Source organism: Solea solea, chromosome 15 (assembly GCF_958295425.1).
Source record: "Solea solea chromosome 15, fSolSol10.1, whole genome shotgun sequence".
NCBI lineage: Eukaryota > Metazoa > Chordata > Actinopteri > Pleuronectiformes > Soleidae > Solea > Solea solea.
Genome location: NC_081148.1, coordinates 12859691 through 12880236, shown reverse-complemented (window position 1 = coordinate 12880236; position 20546 = coordinate 12859691). Strand labels below are relative to the sequence as shown.

Here is a 20546-nt window from a genome sequence, read left to right as displayed (position 1 = left end):
ACCTCATTAACCTTTGACATGAACTCCGTTCAGCTGAGGGGCAGAGCTCACATTTAAAATGTGCTGTCCTGTTGAACACAGACATTAATTGTAGTGGACCTCCACTGTGCACTTTTAACTCATGCTATATATACTGTATATATACTTTATTTTCTTCCAGGGAGTCCAGGTCAAATAGTTACGGAGACAAAACAATGTCAGATACAAAACTCAAGACAGAATATAAAAGCTAAAAGGAAGTAGTTAAAGAAGAGTAAAAAAAAGAGAGACATAATAAAGTAAAGTGCCAAAGTATACAGTTTCTTTCATGACGGTCCATAAAACACATTTAAAGGTGTTTAAAAACAGTTCTGACTATGGGGACAGACATTTGTAGAGTATCATTTGAACCAAGAACAGATTTGTAGACAAATTAGTAAATCTGTGAAAATACAAAAAGGATAAAGTAGCTGCAGTATACAGACACACAATTTCTAAGACCAGTAATAAAACATCGCACTTAGCAGGTCACCATGATCCAGCAGTTTCAAACTGAAATGACCTGGGAGCCAATGAGCATATAGTCTGGTCAAGAGGGGAATAAAGAATGGTAGCAAGTGAGCAATATGAGTTTAAAATGATAGCACAATATTCTATCATGATATTCATGAGGATATCTCAGTTTCAAAGTAAAAGCTTTGCGTTTTTAATGTGGAACGATGTTAACTTCAAAATAAAAACATGCCAATGATGCAAAAAACAGAGAAATACATAAATAACTACATCTAAAATTAAATAACAACGTGGACAACTGTAATTCAAATTAAAATAAAATACAAGCTTATATGCAACATGTCATTTAATGTTGAATGTTTTCATAATGATGTGATATTAAGTGGTAGGTCGCAGGTCATCGATGTGGGGGGCCGCCAGTTTACCATAATCCAAGAAAGTTACAAATGTGTCAGGAAAAAAAAAAGTATACTTATATGACTTTTATGTATATAAATATGTGTGCATACACAACACAGAATAGATTATTAAAGAGTGGGGGAGATGGAAAATTCATCCTTTCGTCACCCAGCAAACACTTGTGCACTGGCCTTTGTGTTGAACCTCCTGCTACTAAACCTCACCATGTGTACCTTGTGCAACAGATGACAGTTTATGATTAAACCTGTGTTGACAAGTGGCTGTGCAGCCAATCAGCAGGGAGCATTTCTGTTCAGGCTTCTCTAGGGGCAGCTGTGAGCAGGACCCACACACAGCTCAGCTCATGTGTGTTAGATGGGTTCATTCCTGTTGCACTCACTGCCCGTGACAGCAGATTTGTGTCTGAAAGCTGAATCCTCTCTGTGTGTGAAGGCGCTCTGCAAACATGGTGAGTACACAACCTCTGCACCATCACACGCCTGCTGATTACCTTACAGACCTGTTGATATCTGAAACTTGTTTAAATCATGTCAGCTGCAGGCTGAGAAATGCTCATAAAACTATAAGTGTCTACTTGTTATTTAAGGATAGGATATAAGCATTTTTCCTGTGTATGTGTGTGTGTGTATACACTGAGCCACAAGCACAAATGGTTTAAGCCAGTGGCTTTTGTTTGTGCTCTGCCCATTCACTCCACAGATAAAGGTGATTAGAGTGTTGCTATGACACCCAGTGATGTCATCACTTTGTTTGAGGCCGGGGTCATATCATCTGTTTCATCTTGTGGAATATATGAGCATGATGACTCACGAAGCCTTGAACGTCCCCTCTTGATTCTACAACAGTTCTGTTTGCACAATGTAGAGAAATGTTGTCAGTGCAGTTAAAATGTGGGAGGCAGGTTTACAGGGAGTTAAATTGATTTTAAAAAGCATGTGACTCTACATCATGCGACAAGATTATGAACTGAATGACCAAAAAAAAAAAGAGTTCCCCCACCCCCGAACCTCCCCCCAACACCACCACATGCCTAGTTAGTTTTTTTACAGCAGGGATGCACTCATTGTTTCCAGATGTGATTCTGTGCGACCAATCACTGTTTCTGTTTGTGTAACTGCCCCTCGAAAATCAGCTGCTCTGTTGCTGCTCTGTACCAACAGGCTGGTAAGATACAGAGTCTGAATGAAGAGGAGAGGTCTCACCTTCTCCCCCTGCTACGCAACGCTCAGTGGGTGGAGGTCGTGGGCCGGGACGCCATTTACAAAGAGTTTGTGTTTAAAGACTTCAATCAGGTTTGTAGTCGTAGTTGTGTAGCACTTCACTAAACAGATTGTGTATATTATGCTACTGCCGCATTCATTTTTTCTACCATTTCAGGCTTTCGGTTTCATGTCCAGAGTGGCTCTACAAGCAGAGAAGATGGACCATCATCCTGAGTGGTTCAATGTCTATAATAAGGTATAAAGAGAAGATTCCAACCCTTAAGGCTTGTACATACTCTGCAAGAACAGATACATTTGTTCTTGTTCTTGTCACCTCAAGAACAAGAACAAATGTATCAGTTAGTTCTGCTCAGGACATTTCTTACTAATCTAAAGAACAATCTGAAAGAACTCCCAGACAAGGGAGCCTTGGGATAGAGAACCAACTTCTTTTGTTCTTGCGGAGTAAGTGACTGCATCTCTGCTCATGAGTGAATATATCACCTCATGATTGACTCTCCTTGCCAGAGAGGAGCCCAGTACTGGGATCATGTACCCCAGCTACACTGGTAGCTGCTTGACTGCTTGATAAACTAGAGACAATTCAGTTTTTACACAGCAGACATTTTAGATATTTGTCTAGATTAACCAACAACCTAAAGCAATTGCACTCAACATTTAACCAGAAAAAAAAACAATTGTCCAAGTCATCTGATGAGTGTCATAGTCACAGTTTTCATGTTTGTTCCTCTAGGTTCAAATCACTCTCAGCACACATGACTGTGGAGGCTTGTCGCAGCGTGACATCACTTTGGCCACCTTCATTGACCAAGCATCTCTGATGTGACCAACACAGTTTTCACAGTAAAGAAATAAGCAGCGGGAGTCAGTGATCGGTGTATTTGACCTGCAAAACCCAAAGGATTTGAACCAGTTACTTTCATTCTGAATCAAGTAGCCATCTGTAAAGGGTCCAATATGTTTTTGATGGTGGTGGTTTGGTGAATATGGTATCTTTGCTATAAAATCACATTTACATATTACAGTATAAGGATTCAATTCATTCCTCAGTAACCATTCCACTATTAATTACACCGCATTTCTTCAACATCTTCAGGGAACAACTTCAGGTCCAGTTGCTACCAACTCTGTCACAGCTTATGTCCCAAATAGTTCGTACTTTACCGTCATTAAAATCACTTTCTCTATCCATCATGTTGATTTAATTTCAGTGGAAACAACTGTGCACACCATCTGCTGTGTTAAATGTTAATGACTCCGAGTGGATTAACAGTGTTTGCTGTGGATCATTTGCTAATAGAAACCTGCAGGTGCCTCCTAAGTAACAATCAAGGTCACACAAACTGTCTTTGTTCCTTCGTGTGAGAGACGGTGCGAGAGCGTCACTTGATGTAGTGATTTCTACCAATGGCTCTTGCATTTATTATCCAAACAACATCAGCGTCCCTTTGTAAGTCACCTGCTACGTTGGAAGCCTGTCAAACAACACATTGGACAATAACGGAGCGACAGGCATTGCTTGCATTTACAGACAGAAAACTAATAGAGAATAATTACTGTCAGTTACACAGGAATTTGAATTAAACATTTTTATTAAAAAGATATTTCTTTGCCATTCATTCATCATACATTTGTCTAAAAAGCAAATTGGATGGTTGTTCATTGTTGGAGAAGCCCTTGTTTGTTTGTTTGTTTTGCACAGGCATGTCTCCACATCCTGTCACTGGCTGCAGTATTTGAAGATGGATGGGTTTAGTGGGGCTGTTAATGTCCTAATATCTGTCATTAGTCTTTTAACCAGGTGTGAATGAACAAAAGATGAAAATAACGTCCCTGCACGTAATAACCTAAAATACATTCATCTATCATCTTTGTAAAACTGCTCAGTGTGTAAAATCACAGGTCGTTAAGAAAAGCCTCACAAATTAAGTGACTAATAAACATGAATGGTAAATTACACCAATAACATCGTTCAATACAATGCCTCTAATAACATAACATTGATAGTGGAGTATTCCCATTCATTTCTCATTCATTAAAAAGGAAAACATATTGCACAAACATGGACACATGGAAATACAAAATCAAGAAGCAAAAATGTTAGAGCACACGTCATGAGAACAACACAAGGTCCTTTTGGTGTTACCTTGTGACACCAAAACAACAACTTATTGTTAAATGCACACATTTCCTGCTGAACGGATTATTACTGACAACACTATTGCAGTTTCTGTTATAAATGGAAAATAAAAACAGTTGCCCTGTTAGAATGTATATAAGTGGATGAGCAGAAACTGAGGTAGATTTAAATAATTAAAATAAGGTAGTACACAGGTGACTCTGCAGACTGAGTTAAAGTGTGGAAACATCTTTCAGTCCAGTCTGTTATTATAAGATAAGATAGTTGTTTTACAAGCCAACGACTATGCGCAAGTTCTTCCCCAATTCTGGAAAAAAAAAAAATAATAATTATGGCTGGTAATCTTTGGATTCCTCTTTCCACTCTCAAATATGCATTTTCCTGGTTGCAACTTGTCCCTCACTTACATTTAAAGACAATTTGTTGTATTTAAAGATCCCACATTGCAAGTTATTCTCCCTCCGTCCTCAATCCCTATCATGGTGGATGTTAGACCACAAATATAGACTTAAAAAAATCTGAATGTCATCAAATACAGTGCAAACAAGAATAAACAGACATAAAGTCAGAGAAGTGTAGTTTCAAGTGAATTACAGATTTACCTGATATGTTCTTGTCAGGGCATAGCAGTGCAGTCTCATTTAAATGCTATTTTCCAGCAAACTATTTCTATATGATGGTGAAAATGGTATTCAAACACAGCTCGACACAGCTCCACGTTTAGAGCCAGTCTGGAGCAGTACATCAGATTTCATGCTAGAGGGCAGCACAGAGTTTCTAAAGAGTAGAATTTTTTTGCTGAGTCATTGAAGCAGTGTTTGCAAGCTGAAATGTTTCTGGAGTTTAAAGAAATTAAATCTGAATGAATTCGCAATGAAATTATGCCAGACATATGCATTTGACAAAAGCTAAAAAAAAAAAAATTTATATGAACATTAAAAACATAAGTCACACAGTTCTACGTCATTGAGTTAATTAAATGAAAAGACCAAAAAGTTGTCACTTCTCTGAGCCCTTTGGGTACAGAATTACATGTGATTCCCCCCCCGTGGCCTGATTAAAATGACAGTGGCTTGTGCTTCACAGATCTGTACTGATGTTCTCCCATGTTGAAGGTGTGCAAGGTAAGGCAACCGTTGAGCAGTTAAATCAGAGCTCTAGAGGAAACAAGCATGCGGTGTGCTCAGGCTGCGAGGGGCCCCAATTCTGTTTCAGTGGGCTTTGCCGTTGCCGTTCATGTGGCTGGTGTCGCGCACCTCAGTGCTGTAGAGACAGTCGAGGAAGCCTCGGGAGATCTCTGTCACCATGGATCTGTCTGGGATGGACTGGGCCATGCCATAGATCGCTCCCTGAAACATGAGCGAGTGCATCGGTGCACAGTGTAGCAGTTAGTGGATAATTATCTAATATTGTCTTGTTAGCTGTGGGTTTTATCGTACTCACATATTTGTAACACATTATTATTTGAAAATCAGTAACACTATGTTGAGTAAGTATGTTTGTGTCATCCATAGATTACATGCGGTTATCACTGGAATATTCTGATAGAGAAGCAACGTGGACTTCTGAAAGCTTAATCATGATGGACTTTAGAGATACTGAGATCCTTAGGTTGTTTTGGTCAAGATAAATCTGAAAGTATATGTACAGCGTGTGTGTGTGTTAGGATTTGACTCAGGTACGACCTTGAGGAGCAGAACAAGTCCCAGTTGTAAACTAATACACAATTCTCAAGCAAGAATAAGAGGAAAACACAGTGGAGCGTAATTGCTCAATAATTCATTTGTTTTCATGTCGCAATTTAAACCAATACAATCACTAAAGCTGCAATTCCATTTGTGACTGTTAGTACTGCAACAATGAATCTATTCATTTATTACTAAAACTATTTGAAAACCGAGTAATTGGTTTCAATGTTTTTTATTTTTGTTAATGAAATAACAGTTTTATGATTTCAGCTTTTTAAGCATAATTATGTTCTGGTTTCTTTGCTCTTCTCCGACAGTAAAGTGACAATGGATGGTTGTAAACAAACAATTCATATCTTAAACGTTTCCTCATTGCATTAGAGTATCGCTGCTCATATTTTTGATGATACTTAATCTTGTTTTAAATCTCTGTCCAACATGTTTGTTTCATCATAAAGTCTGTTTTTGTTTTAAATACATGTAACAAACAGTGCAATGTTCATTCAGGTATAGTGCTGAAGTCAGTTAACTATTTTGTTTAACATGTCATTGAAGGGTGTTTCTGTTAGTGACACCTTTTTTAGTTTCCTCAAAAAGTCAAACATGTTTACAAATTCTGTAAAACGAATGGCTGCCAATCATATTTGCCATCATATTTATTTGCGGTAGCAGCCACTGGGTGTGTGTTATTTATCTTTTAAGTACGATTCATCTTTGACAATTCATTGCTGATCAAACATGCAGCCACTTTAAGGGTTGAAACGCTTCAATGACAAAAACGCTTCCAAACAACACCGTTAGCAGTCAGCTTGTTCTATGCTCTGTGCCAGTTTAAGATGGCACAATACATCCTTGCAAGATGTCTCAGTAGTTGGATGTTTGATGGTATTCTCATGTGGTCATATCCCATCTTGTTTTAAAATTTATAATACAGTAAATATTGTTCTGAAACCTTATATTAATAACTTATATTTTACCCAGTTGTTTAGTAAACAGATGTAAATGTGTCAGGTGTGTAGGCAGAGCTCTCTCACCATTCCTGTAGTTTTCTCTTTGGGGTTCTTCATGATGATGGCAACCTGCTCTTTGACCTCACGAATAAAGTGATCTGCAACTCCAGGCTTGGTGTGCAGAACTGTGCAACAAATGTGGATGCTGTGGAAGAGTAAACCATTACACATTAAAAGCAGTGAATAATGATTATTATTATTATTATTATTATTGTTGTTCCACTGATTCTTGTTTAATACGTACCTGGATGGATACTGTAGAGTGTTCAGATTCCAGCCCTTCGATGTCAGAGCATTAGACAGACGGAAAATATCAAAATCATCTGATCCTATTGCCACTACTGACACCTCCGGATCCCCAAACACAAACACTCCTTTTATCTTGCGGATTCTGTCAACAAGAAAAGATGTTAAAGGTGGAAAGACGAATGACAGTGAGATTCTTTACTGTTATAAACACACTGAGTGACTTACTCTGTTTTGATTTTGCGTGCTGTACTGATGATTTTCCTGGTGGCGTCGATGTATCCACTCTCTCCCATGTGCATCATGGTCGCCCAGCAGGCGGCGATGATTCCACCTGGCCTGGAGCCTGCGACAGAGGGTGAGGCATAGATTCCCCCCTGCCAGTCTGGAGCTACAAAGTACTGGTAGTGACGGTATTTTTTATCACTGTACAGGATTACTGAGGAGCCTTTGGGGGCGTAGCCATACTGGAGAGGAAGGTCACACAGATTACACATTAATATACACAATGCAGCTTTAAAATAACTACAGCAAATATTGCCTCATAGGTGAGCTCATAGGTGGTTCTATGAATCCTCTCTACATTCCATTAAGGCACCAACTTTTTGTTAGCTATTACAACAAATTGATGTGTAAAACAGATTAAAAGACCAAGTTATTTGAAGGGAAATTATCAGCCACTCCTTACCTTGTGGGTGTCTGCAGACATGCTGGTGACACCTTTTACCCTGAAGTCGAACGGTGCGAGTGAATAACCAGCCTTGGCCATGAAGCCAATGAGAAAACCTCCAAGACACGCATCCACATGCAGCGGGAGGTTGTAACGTACAGCCAGCTGGAACACACCGCGGGAAAGTGTCATCATGTGACTTCCCTGTTTCCATTTGAAAGCCCGTTAAAAAGGAAAATGTTTCACATCTGACCTTAGCGACTTCCTCAACAGAATCCATGATTCCATGAGGAAACTGTGGCGTTGAGCACACGAGCATGGCTGTGTTCTTGCCGATAGCTCTCTTCATAGCCTTTGAAATGGAAAAAAAAAAACAATATGAGGGGAGCGAGTGTCTAAGAATAACGTGCAGTCTATATGTGTTGTATTCTCACCTTCACGTCTACTTTCATAGTTTTATTGTCAAGGGGCACATGAACCAGCTTCATTCCAAAATAATGTGCTGCTTTGTTAAAGGCTGCGTGGACGCTCACAGGTGCAACACTGTCAGAACCAAACACATAAACATTATTAAAACCTGTGTGTTACCATGAAAAAAACCAAAAACAGTCATGGTCAAGAACAAGCCTTCACACACACACACACGCGCGGCTCATCTTACATTTCAGGGTATTTGACACCTCGTTCATACGCCATGTCTCTGTATGCTTTACAGGCCATCAGTATGCTCTCAGTTCCCCCTGAAGTAACCTGAACAAAGTAGATGTAAATAATGTTATATGAAGTCCACATTTTCTCCATTCGAGTTTACTGGCCTGTGTATTTTTATGAGCATGTACAGTATGGTTACTTACTGTGCCACAGGAGCTGGGACCACCATGGAAAAGTGTGCAACACATTCTGACAACCTCTGCCTCCATCTTTCTTACGCCTGGAAAGATGTCTGGGTGAAGTGGATTGCTCCAAGCAAAATCTCCATACACCTTAAGCCAAAAAGATAGAGAAATAAAATAAGTAAAGATACACAATAAGTAACATTTACAGATATAGCAGGACAAAATACTCACATTTACTGACTATTGTAGCAAAAATTGTTTCTAAAAAGGGAGTTTTGTCCTGCTTACAGTAACTAACACTAAAATGTTATTCTGTTCTGTTCTGTGCCAAGGTCCTGACAGAAAAACAAAGATGAATACCTTCACCAGCAGTTTGGTCAATGTTTCGTCACCCCAATACACTGCACCCGAAACACATCCTTTCTCCCATTTCACCTCATCTGCAACGACACACATTCTCTTTAGAGATTGGAGAACTGGTTTTCTCAGAATAGTTCAGATGAGAGATTTCTCATTGGTCAAACAAGTTTAACATTGGGGTATAAAAGCTGTGAAGTTTGTGAACAATGGGGGAAAGCTCAGGGGGGGAACAGAGACTTACTCAGCGTCTGGTACTCTCGGATTTTGTCTAGCACTTGTGTCTGAGAGAGACCTTTAGATGGCAGCTGTTTAGTGTAGCTCATCCCATTCTTCAAAGTGCACAGACTGTCAGACATGTCATCCAAAGCCTTGTTCAGCTGGCTCTGAATCTGCCATAGAGAGAGAGGGAAGAGTTGATTTAGAGGCATTGACTATTTCTGCATTGAGTAGAGCATAGAGTAATGTAAGACACCACTAAAATAAATAACAAGTACTACTAACATGTTTGATAAAGCCTGAAAGTGAGCTTTCAGGCAGTGATGTAATGACCGAAGTAACCAAGTGTTATCACTATTGCGTGATATTAAGTGTGCCAAAGGTCTGGCACACAAGGTCCCCCCCCCCCCACACACACACACACACACAGACCGACTGTTATAAACAGTCATCTTAGAGTGACTCATGAAGCCAGACTCATGGAGATGACAGAGACAGTGCACATCTGCAGGAAAAGAGGGAACAGATTTACCACAGATACTTACTGCTCCGCCAATGTAGGGTATTTTTTTGATGAGTCGAAAGCACTGCTTCTTTATTCGTGATGTCAGACCTATTAACCAAAAAGAAAAGACAAGACAGCTGCTGTGGTGAAACCATGGTACATCAACAGATATTAATCAGCTGACTGTGACTAGTATTCACGTGTCTGGGGCAAAAGTGTACACTGAAAACTGGAACCATGTCGACTTAGCACTTTAGTCTGAAGACGTGCCACTAGTTTTCTTACTCTTGAAAGAGCTGAAGTATGATGGGTGGAGCCGACTCTGTTTCGGAGGAATTCAACCATTGATTGATTGATAGTATATCTACAAAGTCTTGGTGATTTGCTCAGTAACAAAGAGGAATTTAAGTTTCTCCTTATAGGGTACTGGAAGACTAACTTCAAAAAATGAGGGAAACTAAAAGGGTTAAAAGAAAAGTAATTAACTAAATTGCTCAGACCACATGTTGTTACAAGTAGGTTACCAGAGGTGAAGCAAATTACAGTATGACTCAGAAAGCTTAGTGAACATGATGCATCGTTGTTAGTTTATTTCCTAGTATTATCGTTACTGCAGTATACACAAGACCGTTGTCGTAGCGATTTGTCACATGTGAAGCCTTACTTTCTTGCTGGAAGAGGAGGCCCTTGATCCAGATTGCTCCCAGTGTGGTGATGATTGTTGCTCCAATGATCTGCCATGGTTCCAGGTGCGCGCAGTGAGAGTTCACCTGCCGCCGGCCCTCCTCCACATACAGCAGCACCATCTCTTTGTACACCTCCAAGGCACTCTGAACACAGACACACACACGATGTATCACAATACAAGAAGGCGGCTTTACTGTCACAGGAGAGTTTCAGAGACGTTTGGCTTCCAACAGTGTGTTAATATTTAATAATATGTGATGTATTTATAAGACATACAACTTGAGTGGGTACTGCAATCCAAATGAAAAAAATATTGGAGAGGATTGTCTCCCCTGCCCTTCCTCCTCAGACACTCGAGGTTGCCAGGTAGTTTGAGGAACCAATTCTGCATGAATCCAAATATAGACCTACGAGAAGCTACACTATCTTTTCCACAACATTGACATGAACAGTATTCGCAGGCTGTAAATTTAATTTATATTTAAATTTAAACATGTTTCCTTTATCTGTGATGGCATATCATCATTTTTTACTTAATACATTTCTTACATGCAGCTCCTTTAAGTCAAACTCTACGGCACATAGTGTTGATATTTAGAGTAAAACTATACATTATAGAAATAACAATAGATACAATGGTTGATTTAAGTGCCTGCTTTTCACATTATAATGATAATGCAGCATATTACCAGTATAAAGTCCCAAATCTTGATTTACAATGTTCAAATTCTAGTACTTACTCCCAAAGGCATTGTCAGACCTACAGAGCTCAGTTTCCTCTTCACACTAACACTGTTTCTTAGCAGTCTTTCAGACAGTCGTCCATGTGAGCTTAAGAGATCTCCCTCTGCTAAAAGCACGACTATCACCAGGCTCCTCCCAGCACCCAAACCAACAACAACACGTGCAGCCAGTTGAGTCATTTATGGTGAGACAAGACAGGAAGTTCTACTTGAAATAGACAGAACTGTATATTTATTTGCTGGTTACCAATAACTCCTGAAATACTTTTTGGAAATCTAAACATGAATGCAGTTGTTTTTCGCAGCCCGAGTGAGTAGATCTAACTTAGCCTGAATGCAACACAGTAATTACATATTAATGTTATTTCATAAGTGTAGCATTTTTATCTTTTCATTATCTCTCCTCTGTGCTGTTTTTACAACACTATAGCACACAATTTGATAGCAGGGACACCGGTTTCTCCACATCAGCCACAATCAGATGGAGAAAAGTTTAAGGTTCAAAGATCATTATCTTAAGTAATACCTGAAATAAAATAATAAAAAACCTGCAAAATGAGTCCCACTTTCTACAAAGAAAAAGCAACTGTGTTTAAGTCAGAACATTCCACCTACTTTGTTCTAACCTAAGAGGAGGTCACAGAGCATTGTGATAAGTTGGATTTTTTTCATGTACAGTAAATGGAGAGTGAATGGAGGCCCGTGAATGGGATGTCTACCTGCGTTCCAAGGGTACAACTGTCATACCTGCCAGTTTTTTTTGTTTTTTTTTTACCATGTTCTCATACAGGTTTGGCGGGATCATTTGCATCGAGACAAGCGTGTCTAAACTGAAAATATCCACTAACACATGTTGACTGGCAATTTTCACAACAGGATTAATACATAACTGAATGATGCTACACATATCAGTGCATTAGGCAGGTCTACCTCTGGAGTTCCATGCCTTTTTAATGGTATCCAACATATTTTCTGCCAATATAGTTCCCTTTCTGGTCCACCCACACTTATCTAAAACCATTCAGAGCAAGTCTCGCCCTAGGAAAACCTAAACGGACTCCACACAAAGACTTTTGTATGCGTATTGTCCGACTCATTGTTGAGCAGTGGACGCCCATTCCTTAGCTCCCCCTCATACAACATTTGACTGTTCGTGTAAGAAGAGCTTTTGTTGTTCAGAGGGGAGGTCATGTTCTCATGGAAAACTGGGTGTGACTGCAGGGTGGCTGCTCCTGGATACAGCAAGGTGAAAACTGGCAGTAAGCACAACATCACTACTGATCATTGTCAAACAGAGACCCAGAGAGCAGTCATTCCCAAATTCAACAGCAGTGGCCCATTTTAAATTCTAAAAATATTTTACGCACCACCAATCCTTAATATTTTACAAGTTTAATGACAATCTCAAAATGAAAACCCTTTCTATTTGTTTATTGTCATGATCTCTCACTGTTCACCAGGGAGCAATAGCAGAAACTTTTTTATTACTGCTTTATTCAAAAGACGTTCAAGAGAGAACAAATATTGACAGATATGCAAACAACTGCAATGAAAAAGACGAGCAGGCGCACACTGGGGTAAAGCAGGTGCTCATAATCTTCCCCTTTAATAATGACAAAAAGGAAAGCAGCAAGAAAGAAAATATATATTGGTGTATGATGTGATTTGTTTTGTTATTGTTGATATTTGTGTTACAGTAAAAAGGGCACATATTCAAGTTTTATAAGTGTATGTAAACAAGTGTTATCATGACATGCATTGATTTTCCAGTCAAATTCAAGCTCATTCTTGTAGCAGAGAGCAGGACAGAGTTTGTCTGGAAGGTAATTTTGCACTGACAGCACATCTGTGTAAGACAAGCTGCCCTCTAGTGTCTTTGGTCTACTGCTGATGTCTGGTGTATCAGCTGATGTTGCTCCTTTGAGGAAAAATCTCACCAATCTCAACAGCTCTGCGGTTACAGGCATTATTATTGAAAGCGGTGCTTTGTTTGAATTTCCTGTAGGTTTATGTTGAACAGGATGTCTAATTTTAAACTGTATGAGACTCAGTGAACAATAGAATGGAGCTTTAAACCTGCTACAAGGAGGAACTCTACTTTTCCACAGCCCCACAGTTTATCAGAAAACAAATCGGCTTTATGACTTCCCGGAAACAAACATTGAATCATTTTGAAGGCAACTTTGTTACTTGTATTGTTATTGTGGATTATCAAGGACAGTGACACTCGTTCATATTAAAAGCCACATTTCAGTATTAATGTGTGGGTGAATTGTTTCGACTGCATGACTTCGCTTCGCTGCTTGTGAACTTGCAGCATCTTTGCCAGTAAACAAGTCGAGTCAGTGGCGATAAACAAGTCTTCCTGCTCTCTCTACAGCAGCTGTGCCGCCGTCACATGAGCCGCACTCTGTGTGTAATGTGCAAAAACAATGCGAAGTAAAACGACACTCACCCAGTAATCCATGTTTCGAGGTCAACTCTCTCCCAAATTCCTCTTTTCGTCTCTGCTTCTCGAGAAAGTCGCCTCCTGCTGCTGCTTTCTCCCTCTTCTGCTTCTCATCTACATGCTGCTATCAAACACAGCAACAAGCAGCTAACCCCGATTCAGGAAGTACACTGGCGTAGTCGCCTGCGCTGATCTTATGGTCACGTGGATATGTGCAACGGCAGGGACCGCTGTTGGTGTGGCGCCACATGATTTGTAGATCTTCCATTTCAAGGTGCCGTGCGAAACATTTCGGAGGGTTTATCGACAGAAATAGATATGCTCCTCACACGTATGGTTGCATATGGGCATAGTCGATTTAAAATTAAAAAAAACTTTTGGTTTTCGAAGCTTTGGAATAAGTATTTTTTATGTACTTTTACAAGGTTGTTGTGAATGAAGTCCGCCATCTTGCGCCGCCATGTTTCTGCAGCAGCCCGGAGGGACACACAGGCCACACTGCTTCCGCGTTTTTACGCTCAGTAACAAATATATAAACCCTTTAAAAAAGTAAATACACTCACAGAGTCGAAAATACATACAAATATTCCAGATGCTATGGGAACTCACTTTTCTGGTATGCAAAGCAAAGGCCACTTTAGTTACCCAAACTTCTTCTGTTGCAATGTGCACTTTCACCATTAGATTTCACTAACACACTGGATCTTTAAGATAAGAGGAACTTGTTCATTTCTTTGCTCATTTTGGGGCAAAGAGGCCCAGTAAAGACACACTGTGCACAATAACCTCTAACATGGACATGCTTACTCCTCAGGAATCTCAACTGAGATGGGTGCTAAAGACAGTGAATGTGGGTTCTGATCGAGTTCGGCAAAGTAGTACTCAAGGTCTGCGCTGCTCAACTCTCTTTACCAAGATATTAAATCTGACACAGGCTGAGATGGCCACCTTTTCAAGTTCTTGGGGACCCACATCTCAGAAGATTTCTCCTGGTCAGTAAACACTCTGGTGACAGTCGAAAATGCTCAGCAATGTCTACATTTTCTAAGATTGTTCAGGAAAACAGAACATAAGCAGAACCTTCTGGGGAAATATTGCCACTCCACCACTGAGAGTCCTGGTGTACAGTATCACAGTGAGGCAGGCCACCTGCTCAGCAGCAGATATGAAAACTCTGCAGAGGGTTATATGTCGAGCACACAGGTTAACTAGCTGCTCCCTGCCTTCTCTGGGTGACACTGCCAGTACACCATGCATCTGCAGAGCCACGAAAATAATAAAAGACCATAGACTGTTTATTGCCCTCTTGGAAGTCGTTCAGTGGCATCAAAAGACACACAAACTTTCTAAAGCATCTTTCCCTGGGCCATTAGAACCCTAAAATCAAAATCCATTATTATTTCATACATTCAAATATTTATTCCTAAGGACAACCATAGGTACCACTCATCTATTACAAAATCACTATTTGTTTTATCTGTACGTGTCCTATGTTTTTTATTTATAGTAGAAATCCCAGGGTCTCATTCACAACGAAGACCTGTTTTGTAAATTTACCAGTAAATTTACTTACAGACAGATTTAATACTGCCATACAGTACAAGTTAAAGTAAAACAGATAAACATACTAAAAGCAGGAACAGGTTTCCAAAGAGTCTCACTCTAGTGCTCTTAAAATAAATGTAAAATCCCATAGTGGGATCAACCTGGATAGTTTAAGATCCCGCTGTAGTATATTCCAGGTTGAAGGAGCAGAGTAGGAGAACACTTTTTTTTATCAAGCTCAGTATTGAGGGTACATTTAATGTAATGAAGCCCTGGGAAAACAGGGAGGATTAAAAAGTGGCAGCAAACCAAGAATGGATTTGTAAATGAAGATATAACAGTGCGGTAGTTTGCGTACATTTAAAGAGGAGAGACTGCAGTGGTGAGATCATCATCACCTTCACCATCACCTTTTTTTATTATGGTGTCTTATGATGGATTTATATTACTTTAAAAAATTATTATTATTATTAAATTAATTATTTTGTCTTCTACAATAACAACAAATGTATTGTCTTCTCTTCTTTAACCAAAGTAACTAAGCCACACATATTGTCACTTGAACGAAAAACAATCATGAGTAGTACAAATACAATATTTTTTCTGCTTTTGTGATGATGTGAAATGTTTTCTTTTTAGAAGTGAAAACAGCGCCACTGAGCTGCCGATCAATGGTACTGCAGGTGTAACTCCAATAATACACCATAAACTAAGATTGCATTTATAAATTTTGTCTCTAAATGTGAAAGTCTCTGCTTTGTTAAAAGGGAAAATATGCTTTTCTTTTAACTAATCTACAACTACACAAGTGCAGCAATTTAACAAAAACATAAACATATTTTATATGACAAACTACCAAGCAAGTCACTCAAATAACTATGTCAGTGAGCTCAGACTGTGGTGAACACAGTGGCTGTTGCTATGCTGCTGGTAATTATTCCTGGTGAATGCAGGTGTATATCCTAAATATTTCCTATTTATCCTAAATAACCTCAAAGTAGTTTAAATAACCTCAAAATAGATGTTCACATGCGTCATTGTATCACCATAAATCTATACAACTCAGATGGGAAAATCACCACAATGGAAATCGTATTTCATTTAAATTCAGGTCCAAGCATCATGGACACAACATTTCATATGAAAAGCCCCACACACAAAAAATCCCCTGTATGAGTTTTAATAGAAGTGACATTTTGTTAATGTTTGTTGATGATGCAGTGGCTAACGTAATTATTCTGTAAGAACTTTATCCAGCTACAGAAAATGCACATTTGTTCTTATTTGTTATCCTCAAAGAGCAACCAATGAATGCAAAGTTCAGCATTGTAAACACGCAATCAGAATAAAAAGAAAATCAACAATCTACCGTAGTCTGGGAGGTGAAAGGGGGCGACTTGCAGCCACAGCCCCCTTAGTGCTTAAAATCTTCAATCTTTACAAAAAGACAAACTCTTTCTAAAGGACAGCTATTCCACTGTAATTGGTGTACACTGTGTTCAAAAGCTGAGGTGAGAGCTACAATGAAATGCCCGTGAAAGGAAACTCCAAAGCACATTAAAAGTGAATTACTTCTTGTTGTAAGTGTGCTCGGGGTCATTCTGGTCACGACGTGCGCACCTCTCCAAAAGCGCACACGTCTCCAAAGGCGCACTCCATACTTTCTAAAAGGCAGTCACATTGTTGAGGGGTTGCACAAGAGGTGTACATATGGCATCCGGGTTGCAATTAAATGTTTTAAGATGTTTTTTCTTTCTTGAAGAAGTTTCCTTTTCTTTTTCTCTTCTCTCGGCAGCTCTTTGCCAGAGAGAACAAGAGGAGGGGGGGCACATTGAATGGCTTTGCTGCGAGTTTGGGATGACAACAATCTGGTCAGCGAGTTGTTGGACTTTGATTGCCCCCTCAAAACGTCCTTCAAACAAAAAGCTGAAGAAGAAAATAAAGCACCACCTGGTACTTCTGTTTGCTAAAATAATAATAAATAGATTTTGTATAATAAATAGGCAAAGTGAAGTAGTTGAGGAAGTATAAATCAGGAGAATCGGGCAGGTATCACCTGCTCTGGAGCTTACTCAGTTTATTGTTAAATATTGTTAAATCACTTTTCGTAGCAACTCCTCTCTGATATCTGTTATTTCCACAGCGACTCGCCGCTTATGTTTGCCTATACTTTGCATAACAAGCAAGACACTACAGCACACTGATAAAAATCAAAGGAGAGAGACTGGCAACTTCAAATCCACACCTGTTCACGATATCCGAATATGGATTTGGCATCAATGATTATTTGTAAAGTGGTAATATTTAGTTTACTTTAGACTTTTCGTGCCATTTATAACAGCAAGTCACCATCTCCTATCTCACTAGTATATTTGTCCAGTTTATTGAAAGCATATGGTTATCAGATTGTTCCCAAAACACATATTTAGACAGAAAGTTCGGGGGAGTTTTTGTGATCCTTTGCTGGCAATTGTAAATCATGTTTGAGCTCTGTCACGCTCCCCCTCTCCCCCACACCGGAGCTGAGACGTGTGTGTATTTGCTGACTTATTTTATTGGTCTTTAACTTCTTAAATGTACAGTTATATTACAAACCTGTCATGCGCTACTGAGTTTGGGCGAAATTGGACATGTTTGGAGAGGCCATTGCGCACACATGTAGGCTCACATTACAGATGCAATCGAGCTTTTGTTGTCGTCACACACAACAAGACCCTTTGTACTATCCGTTCACACAAAATGTTTCACCCTGTTAAATCTCCTTTGTCAGGTGGCTCCATGCGTAATTGCCTTTGTCCAGACAGCGGAGCATTGCGCTTTAACGCAGTAAGCAAACGTTTGTCCAAACATGTGTGGCATTTAAAATAAACACTTTCTTTGATACAGGTTAGATTTTATTCGCTAACACAGAGAATAGTCGTTCTTGTAAACACGTTTCTCTTGTTCTCATGAAAGAACGGTTTTAGTGGAGTTTTTCAAAGGTTTAAAGGTTCTTAAATGGCACACTTTGCAGCACGCGATGAGCGCACAGCTAAAACGCAACCATATATTTAATTATAAACATACATTTGAGAATAATCGTGATTTAATTTTTTTATATACCGTTCTGTGGTGCGATTGTGAACTTCAAGACGATTCATGGAGCCAGTTTTCAATGTGCCATAACTAATGTGCACCAGGGAGCACACGTGCCAACATGTGCGTAAAAAGTGGTACAATTAACCGTTAAGGATGGAGATCTATTAAAAAATGTATGCGCAAACTCGTACCTGCTGCGTAAAACGTAAGCACCATTATACTACTCAAATTTCACAGCTTTTACAGCTAAACAAAATATAAGATTATCTGCGTAAGTTGAACGTCTTAAATAAGAAGGGACATGAACATAATAGTATTGATATCCAGTGGATCTGAGCAAAAATTTCATTATCTTTGGTTTGGATGAAGATTCTGTGCGTAAAACGTTTATTCCCTCTGCGATGTGCGTCGATATAAAAATAAAGAAACAAACCAAAATACGCTGACGCACAAGGCAGAATACATTGTTTATAAACATGTCCTGCCAAGTGGTGAGGTGACTATGATTTTTGTCAGATTTGTAATTATCGCTTCCAATATTTTACATAATAGACCACGAGGCTTATGGGAACTTTTGTTTCACAATCATTTTGTATAAGAGATAATATATTAACCTGGCATCAGCTACTGCACTTCACGCTGAGTGTATTTAAATGAAAATCACAACGAACACATAAAGAAATACAACACTGTGAAGACTGAGAGATGGAGAGGGTGAAGGACGCGCAGCCTGGAAGCTGATTGGCCACTTGACCGCCGCTGTTGATTCAGGCAAAAAGATAAGATAAAGGCCATATAAAATGACAAAGATGCGCATCCATCCCTCACTGTCAGCTGCACATGTACACTCTCTGCACCTCCAGCTCCGCAGCGCAGGATTAACAAGGACGACTGGCTGACTCCTTATCCAAGCTTCACCTGCCACGAGCACACAAGTAAGTGTAAACACGCTGTAACAACCCTTGTGAACTTCTTCTGTTTGTTGTATGGATTTCATATGTTGTACTGCACTTTCATCGTATGTGCGCTGCGTATTCAGCATCCTTTGACTACAGTGCATCATTTAAAAGATGGAGATACGTACAATTATCTCAACACGAGGTTTTAAGCTTGACTACGGCAGTGTGTGATGGAGTCTCATCATTATTTTAATTGCACAGGATGTCTCCTGCAGTCCAGTGCGAGCCCGGTGCCCTGCGCACGTCCAGACACCCAGCGACGACCCGCACCTCCGAGGATGAAGCTGGGGACACTTCTGAAGACTCTTTTCTGGGGAGACTACCGTCTGTTTTCGGAGGGGCGGCGTCCTCAACTAGACATCCCAAGCACAGAAGCAGGAGTGCGCGGCCTGGGCCGCGGGGAAGACGCAGAATGAAAGCGAACGACAGGGAGCGTCACCGGATGCACAATCTGAACTCGGCTCTGGACGCGCTGAGAAGCATCCTGCCCGCGCTGCCCGAAGACGCAAAACTCACCAAGATAGAAACTCTGCGGTTTGCGCACAACTACATCTGGGCTCTGACGGAGACTCTGCGCATGGCAGACCCGCAGGCACGCACGGCCGACCTGACGCCGACGTCAAACCTGAGGAGCCCGCCAAGTGTTTCACCTGCAGAGTCTGGTTACGTGTCATCACCTGACTTTGACCCGCACAGCTATTACGCGCCAGTCAATGAAATGAGCTGTAAAATCATTAGACGAGGCGAAGCTTTTCATTTCGCGTCTATGTGGTGAACACATCTCAAAACTTTGCACTATTTATTGTAATTAAGTGTTTTTGTAATGAACAGCGACGGTTAAAAGAATAAGCATAAGCACGTCACAGCAGGTGATTCCCATCAGCAATCAATGGGAAATAACCTGCAGTGATATTTGAAGATTATGACCTGTATGACAGAACCTTCAACACCTGCACTTATGTCAGATCTGGAGCCCTTGACACAGCAGCCATTTTGATAAGTGACAGAAGAAAAATCACACGTGTAAATTATTAACTGGTGACCAAGTTCTATTTAGCTTAATTGCTGCTGTGCCAAGGGGCCATTGCTCATAAAACAATCCACACAGAGCAGCACCTTACCACAACATTTCCTGAGTGCATTTTATAAATTTTTTTTCTGACTAAAAGGGATTAAAAAATGAAGTACTTTTCAAAGTTAGCCATTAACATCAAAATTGAAAATGTTACTGTGCTCACATTTTTGTCAATCTCTTGACCACAGACAATGTCTGCTAAAA

At 39.9% G+C, this 20546-nt stretch overlaps 3 protein-coding genes across 4 annotated transcripts; 2 read left to right on the top strand and 1 right to left on the bottom strand.

The window, feature by feature from the left end:
* The first annotated feature begins 1204 nt into the window (after positions 1-1204).
* Positions 1205-3326, top strand: pcbd1 (pterin-4 alpha-carbinolamine dehydratase/dimerization cofactor of hepatocyte nuclear factor 1 alpha). Its single transcript, XM_058651809.1, has 4 exons — positions 1205-1360; positions 2073-2204; positions 2290-2370; positions 2869-3326. The coding sequence occupies exons 1-4, from the start codon at positions 1358-1360 to the stop codon at positions 2959-2961; spliced, it is 309 nt and encodes a 102-aa protein (XP_058507792.1). The 5' UTR covers positions 1205-1357; the 3' UTR covers positions 2962-3326.
* Positions 3327-3709: 383 nt separating this feature from the next.
* sgpl1 (sphingosine-1-phosphate lyase 1) lies at positions 3710-13847 on the bottom strand. Of its 2 annotated transcripts, none has more exons than XM_058651808.1 (14): positions 13692-13847; positions 10471-10636; positions 9847-9914; positions 9327-9474; positions 9086-9165; positions 8744-8872; positions 8551-8639; positions 8324-8432; positions 8143-8241; positions 7908-8054; positions 7448-7686; positions 7218-7364; positions 6998-7118; positions 3710-5624 (listed from the first exon to the last, which is right to left on the bottom strand). In XM_058651808.1, the coding sequence occupies exons 1-14, from the start codon at positions 13701-13703 to the stop codon at positions 5487-5489; spliced, it is 1692 nt and encodes a 563-aa protein (XP_058507791.1). In that variant the 5' UTR covers positions 13704-13847; the 3' UTR covers positions 3710-5486. The 2 variants fall into 2 exon arrangements, with proteins under 2 accessions (XP_058507791.1, XP_058507790.1); XM_058651807.1 differs by lacking the exon at positions 13692-13847 and adding an exon at positions 11234-11431.
* A 5306-nt stretch (positions 13848-19153) lies between these two features.
* On the top strand, positions 19154-20512 carry neurog3 (neurogenin 3). The gene is made up of 2 exons (XM_058652395.1): positions 19154-19243; positions 19469-20512. Exon 2 carries the CDS (start codon positions 19470-19472, stop codon positions 20040-20042), a length of 573 nt encoding a protein of 190 aa, XP_058508378.1. The 5' UTR covers positions 19154-19243; position 19469; the 3' UTR covers positions 20043-20512.
* The last annotated feature ends 34 nt before the right edge of the window (positions 20513-20546 follow it).

Coding starts and splice junctions, on each gene's coding strand:
- pcbd1 (XM_058651809.1), top strand. Junction 2,205..2,289: donor TGTTTAAAGACTTCAATCAG/GTTTGTAGTCGT, acceptor CTACCATTTCAG/GCTTTCGGTTTCATGTCCAG. Junction 2,371..2,868: donor GGTTCAATGTCTATAATAAG/GTATAAAGAGAA, acceptor TTGTTCCTCTAG/GTTCAAATCACTCTCAGCAC.
- sgpl1 (XM_058651807.1), bottom strand. CDS start 11,416: ATGACTCAACTGGCTGCACGTGTTGTTGTTGGTTTGGGTGCTGGGAGG. Junction 9,166..9,326: donor CCGAGAGTACCAGACGCTGA/GTAAGTCTCTGT, acceptor GTGTCGTTGCAG/ATGAGGTGAAATGGGAGAAA. Junction 8,640..8,743: donor GTCCCAGCTCCTGTGGCACA/GTAAGTAACCAT, acceptor TACTTTGTTCAG/GTTACTTCAGGGGGAACTGA.
- neurog3 (XM_058652395.1), top strand. CDS start 19,470: ATGTCTCCTGCAGTCCAGTGCGAGCCCGGTGCCCTGCGCACGTCCAGA.